The 6000-nt window shown below is 43.4% G+C and overlaps 1 protein-coding gene across 1 annotated transcript; it reads right to left on the bottom strand.

Annotated features, from left to right (window-relative positions):
- Positions 1-398: 398 nt before the first annotated feature.
- On the bottom strand, positions 399-5759 carry LOC131834274 (HLA class II histocompatibility antigen, DO beta chain). The gene is made up of 6 exons (XM_059178719.1): positions 5573-5759; positions 2430-2699; positions 1692-1973; positions 1108-1218; positions 827-858; positions 399-654 (listed from the first exon to the last, which is right to left on the bottom strand). Exons 1-6 carry the CDS (start codon positions 5661-5663, stop codon positions 619-621), a joined length of 822 nt encoding a protein of 273 aa, XP_059034702.1. The 5' UTR covers positions 5664-5759; the 3' UTR covers positions 399-618.
- Positions 5760-6000: the final 241 nt, after the last annotated feature.

Below are 6000 nucleotides of genomic sequence, written 5' to 3'. Positions count from 1 at the left end.
ATACACTATGGAGTATTATGCCTCCATCAGAAAGGATGAATACCCAACTTTTGTAGCAACATGGACGGGACTAGAAGAGATTATGCTGAGTGAAATAAGTCAAGCATAGAGAGTCAATTATCATACGGTTTCACTTATTTGTGGAGCATAACAAATAGCATGGAGGACATGGGGAGTTAGAGAGAAGGGGGTTGGGGTAAATTGGAAGGGGAGGTGAATCATGAGAGACTATAGATTCTGAAAAACAATCTGAGGGGTTTGAAGTGGTGGGGGTGTAGGAGGTCGGGGTACCAGGTGATGGGTATTATAGAGGGCATGGATTGCATGGAGCACTGGGTGTGGTGAAAAAATAATGATACTGTTATGCTGAAAATAAATAAATGAAAAAAAAGTCTATATTTTGTGTGGTTATTGGTATCTCAGTTTTTATTTTACAGCAAAAAAGGTCATAAAAAAACAGTGAAAGAGGAACAGTGCCTCTGCATGTTTGTCTTCTGGAGATAGTGGTGAGCACAGTTGGAAAGAGGATGATGTAACTCATAGGGCTCACTTAGTTCTGGGCTCTGGCTCCTCGGTACTACTTCAGGCTCCAGGGCAAGAAGGTTTGGTTGGGACCTCTTAGCAGGGTTGTGGTGATGAAACTGCACTTAAGACCTTTAGGGACGGTGATCAAGGTCTCAGGAGGGACCCCCATCCCATTACAGAGACTCAGCACCCAAGGCCACCCAGCCAGAGCCAGCCTCACATCCTATCCCCAAGACATCCCCATCTGGCCAAAGCTTTGGGAAAGCAACTGGCCACCCAAAGACAAGGACAAAGACTTTACCTCATCACCAGACAACCGAGTCTCCGCATATCCTGGAATGAGAGGGAAGAAACAGAATGCCCCTCATTAGGACCAAATGTGATTATCATGAAGGGTAGGGGGTGACCTGAAATATCAGACCCCCATCTTTGCTGACCTCTCCTGAAATATTTCTGGCTTCAGAAAGGACTATTCCTGAATAGTTTTCCTGGGCAGCTTTCCCTGCCTCACATCTTGGAAGTCAGGCGAAGTGGGAAAAGCCATGGGGCAGGTGGTAAGAGACTCCTGAAAAGCTCATTTACCTTTCTGAGCCCTGAGGCAGATGACTGTCCCCACCAGAACGAAGATCAGCCCAAGCAGGAAGGCTGCAATTCCACTTAGCATCTTTCTCCAAGAATATGCCAACTGAGCTCCTAGGGGAAACGGGTCTTAAAATTAGTAAAAAGTTCCCAATATTTGGTGCATCTTCCTGGAATCCCAGAGCCTGTACCAGACACCAAATCAAATACTATTGAGAAAAGAAATACATTTAGAAAAGGTTCTTTGACACCAAGGTTTGCATCCATAGAATCTGTAACTGATTCCTACAGCCCACAAGAATGCCCGCTAACTTCCTAAGACAAAGTATGAGAGGACACTAGTTCCCACAGTTGGAAATAAGTGATGAAGTGATTAGACCTCCTCATTTCTTGGAAGATACAAGCAGAAATATCTGCCATGTCTACTCCCACTCTAACCCAAGGACCCCAATTTCCATGACTCCCTCAGATCAGGGGAAAGAAGAATGAGTGTTGGGACCAAGATGAACGTGGAGGTCACAGAGGCCCTGTGCTAAGGCAGCATCACCCTGAGTCGGACCCAGAGAGTATAAGAAGCAGATTCTCACTCCACTCCACCGAAACAGGGCTCAGCAGGCTGGCATGATTAACAAGGCGGGTGTAGACATCTCCAAGTGCAGGAGTCATTTCCAGCATCACCATTGTCTGGAAGGTCCAGTCTCCATTCCTGACCAGGCCAGTGGATAGGACACCAACCCTCTCCTCCTGCCCATTCCGGAACCACCTGATCTTGATGTCGCCTGGATAGAAACCAGTCACAGAGCAGAGAAGCAGACTGCGATGCTGCAGGGATGGGGTCCTCTCTGGATGCACTGTCACCTCTGGTTGTACTGGAAGGGGAGAAAAAAATGATACATTATGAAGGAAAACCACCAAGCCAGGACAGGTTCCTCAAGAGACTGTCTCTGCACTTAATCTCCTTCTCACCCCACCCAAATGGAAACTGGAAATGGGAAGAAATTTTTGCCTCCAAGACTCAGAAACTGGGTATGTCAATGCCCCAAAGAGGAGTTAGGCCTTATCAGAGACTCCCACAATTACCCCTTCTACTTGAGAGCCCACTGTGACTTAATGTCCTTGAGAACTTTGGAGGTCTGGGATCAAGACCACAGTGACCTGACCTGTGAGGAAAAAGAGTGGATCACAGTTGGGGACGAAAGGACTCCCCTGCTCATAAGACATTTATCCTGAAGCAGGAAATTGCCTATCATAAGGAAGTAAAGCCCATGGTCAGGCTCACACGTGGGAGATGCCTGAACCCCACCAGACTTCACCTTCCAGCTCACCTTTCCTCCCCACAGTGAAGGGTGCGCCCAGCTTATAGTTGTGCCTGCAGAGGGCATCCACAGAAGCTCTACTCCTCTCCAGTATATCTGGCCGATGGTTCCACAGCTCAGCGTCAGGCTTCCCCAGCTCTGTCAATGCCACAAACTTTCCCACGTGGCTGTCGAAACGTGCATACTCTTCCAAGTTAAAAATGAATCTCACCACAAACTGCACCTTCTCTGTCCCATTGATGAAGTAACAGTCAGCCTTTGCCTGAATCACAAAATCTTCTAGAAAACGACAACAAAAACACTTTAAACCAACCCCTACTTTTAGGAAACCATATCATGGTAAATAATGCCAGACCCCATGGATTTGGGAGGAGGCCTTTTGAACTCAGTAAACAGGTCAAAGTAGCCTCTTTTCCCCTGAACCCCAACCTCGTTCAGTTTAGCACCCTGGCCAGCCAAACAGAAGACATGTAACCCAAAAAAAGACAAGTCAAAGAGACAGTCCCAAGAGACATAAACATTCATGCCACAAATAGTTTTTGACCCTTTATGTTTTGCTGACACTGTGCTGGTTTTTCCAAGCCAAGTTTTCAGAATCCCAAGGTTTTAGCTCCTTTTGTTATCAACTTGAAAACATCCATCCCCAAATAAAATAATTCAATAGTACTCTTGTCCTTAACAGGTTCATTCTACACATTCTTTCTGGAGTGAAATGAAGGAGTGATGGGGGGTGGGTTGGGCAACAAAGAAATGCAGACTAGTTAGGCATTTTGAAGTGAAACTAACTCTCCTTCTACTTTTTAGTCACTATGGGTTTTATCCAAGAATTTCTTTTGGACCTTTCCCCTTGCACTCTTACTTAGAGACCTCACCCCTCCATTGGCTCAAATAAGGTAATGATTTCATTAACTTTGTTGATGTGAAATAGAATAAGTTGATGACTCAAAGAATAATATTACTATCAGCATCATTGGCACTATACCTACCATAGGGAATATATAGTTAGCTTAAACCTTCGGGGGGGGGGGGGTACATGAAACAGTGCCATTAAAGGTGGAATTAAAAAAAACTTAATTCCATTGTCTGTTATAATTTTCTACTTTCAGAGCACCTTACTAATGTTGATGGTGATTGGTTTGAGTTTTTCATACAAAGTCTACTCTGCTCATGTTCTTCAATGTAATTTGACACTCAAAAATTATGTAATCTGTCCTCATTGGTGAGAAAAATTATAATTCTTACTCACTGAGCACACAGTGGGCTCTGGTCTGAGTGTTTGTGCCCCACCCCCACCCCCAAATTCATGTGTTGAAATCCTAACCCCCAAAGGTGATGTTATCAGTAGGAGGTGATTTTGAGAGGTGTTTGGGTCATGAGGGTGGGGCTCTCACTCATGAGTGGGATTAGCCCTTATAAAGGAGGCTCCAGAGAGATCCCAAGCCCCTTCCACCACATGAGGACACAAGAAGGTGCCACCTATGAACCAGGAAGAGAGTCTCCACCAGAACACAGCCATGCTGACACCTTGATCTTGGGCTTCCCAGACTCCAGAACTGTGAGAAATAAATTTTTGTTGTTTATAAGCCATCTAGTCTGTGGTATTTTGTAATAGCAGCCAGAATGGACTAAGACACAATTATATCTGTCATAGACTTAAAGATCTGAAAAATTTAAAGGGACAAATTGGCAAATGGCCCTAGGTTATGTTTCAGTTGATTTGAGTACTAGTTCTATACCATAGTTGTACCTAGAACCACTTGCCCTCCCTGACCTATTTTCCATTGAAAACAACACTGAAGCAGAGCTCAAAAGCATAGTGTTAAGAGACAAAGGAAGCAGAATGTGATTCAATGCACAACGACTTTTTAAAAAATTTTAAAATACACATCAAAAACAACGCTAAATATTCCTAAAGGCCAGCCTCACACCCCAGCCGCATTAGAACAGATCTGCAAGGAAAGGAGGGCATGGAAATGTAGACCAGGAAAGAGGAGAGAGTTCTTACACTGACAGATGATTGCCGAGTGCTATGAACTCACTGGGTAAGACTGACACAATTTTCTGTATGCACTCAAGAACAACAAAAATAAAAAGAAATTCAAATGCGTTGATAAGGCAGGTTGGTCGGAAAAGATCTAACCTGGAGAAACAGCATGAGTTAAGGCTTAAAGGACAAGCATTGCCAATCCTGAGCTGTAAATTTGCTTTCATCTCAAACTCAGAGGCCTTCTCTGGGAACCACTGAGCTGAGCATTAGGGATGGCAGCTCCTTCCTGGATCAGCTCTTAGCAGCTAAAGTCAGCTATAACCTCCAGGGCTCTTCCTTATAACAGTTTAAATCAGAAAAAGAAAGTTATTTGGGGGTCAGATTTGTGTCAGATTTAAGATCTGAACTGACTTTTTTTTTTTTAATTTGTGTTGTTTAATGGACATTATAAACTCAGAGAGGTTTCTATTCTGGGAGATAACGATCCTCTCCTATCCACCCCACCCTCCCAGGTTTGTTCCTCTTTTGTGTTTAATGAAACTTTGACATTCAAACAGGCTCTGTTTTTAGTGCATTATATCCTGTTTTCTGCCCAAAAAGTATGTGTTCAGGGTATAATACTGCCTCATGTTCACACAGCCCATCTCCTTGGCTAGAAAAATAATGGTAATAAATACCCAGGAACCTGAGGACAGGCATAATGCATTCAACTTCTTTTATTTCTCAAAACTGGGGTTAATAAATGCCAAGAGAGGAAACCTTTGTTTCCAATTTCTTTTGTCCACATATATCCCAGTTGGATAAATATAAAAACAGTTGCAATCATCAGAGCAAACTCCTGTCTGGAAAAAATGACAGCTATTCTCAAGCTGGCCCCAGTCGATATAGTTCTTCAGACTGACATTGATACAATAAGGACTCTAAGCAAAACAAAATGTTTCCCTTCATTCTAGCATCCTTCTCCTTGAAGCTGCGGCACAGGAAGTCCCTTTTCCTAGCAGTCCATTGTGTATGGTAAAGAGAGGAGGCATATTTTAATTTCAAAGGGAAGAATACTTTGAAGCCAGAAGCCAGTTCCAGTCTGCAGCCTGGACCTACAGGGAAATACATCCCTCCCCCATGCCCATTCTTGCATACACACCTGAAAAAATTGCTCTGTTCTTACCTGGAGAGTCTCTGCCTTGAGTCCTGGAGAAATCCAGTCTAATTACACTCACTAGCAGAAGCACCGTCCATGGAACCCTCCCAGAACCCATTCTGGAAAGAAAAATAAAAAATTAGACAGTGAAATCATCAACTGCTTCAGGATGGGGCTTACCCCCACAAAACGCAGTCAAAAAATATTTATGAAGAATATGAATACCTTTCTGGTTTCCTCAGGATTGGAAACTCTTCACACTGATAACCAATCATGATAGAAGAGTTTTGCATCATTAGATGCTGGGTAGACTACTTTCATAAAGTTGTGTATATCACTCAAGAATTGTTTACCTGCAGAATCACTGATAGTGATCTAATGTATATAGAAAATGTGCTGTGAGAAAAATGGTTTAAAAATAGTGTACATAGTATGTGGTCCTAGAAGAACTACAC

The sequence above is a fragment of the Mustela lutreola genome, chromosome 6 (genome assembly GCF_030435805.1).
Source record: "Mustela lutreola isolate mMusLut2 chromosome 6, mMusLut2.pri, whole genome shotgun sequence".
Classification (NCBI taxonomy): domain Eukaryota; kingdom Metazoa; phylum Chordata; class Mammalia; order Carnivora; family Mustelidae; genus Mustela; species Mustela lutreola.
Note: the sequence above shows the minus strand (reverse complement) of the source record. Positions and strands in the feature narration are given on the sequence as shown.

What these genes read in the sequence shown, in the direction of transcription:
- LOC131834274 (XM_059178719.1), bottom strand. Translation starts at nt 5,663, where the DNA reads ATGGGTTCTGGGAGGGTTCCATGGACGGTGCTTCTGCTAGTGAGTGTA. An exon ending in TCAAGGCAGAGACTCTCCAG is followed by an intron (nt 2,700 to 5,572) that starts GTAAGAACAGAG and finishes GTCGTTTTCTAG; the next exon opens with AAGATTTTGTGATTCAGGCA. An exon ending in CTCGGTTGTCTGGTGATGAG is followed by an intron (nt 655 to 826) that starts GTAAAGTCTTTG and finishes CCGTCCCTAAAG; the next exon opens with GTCTTAAGTGCAGTTTCATC.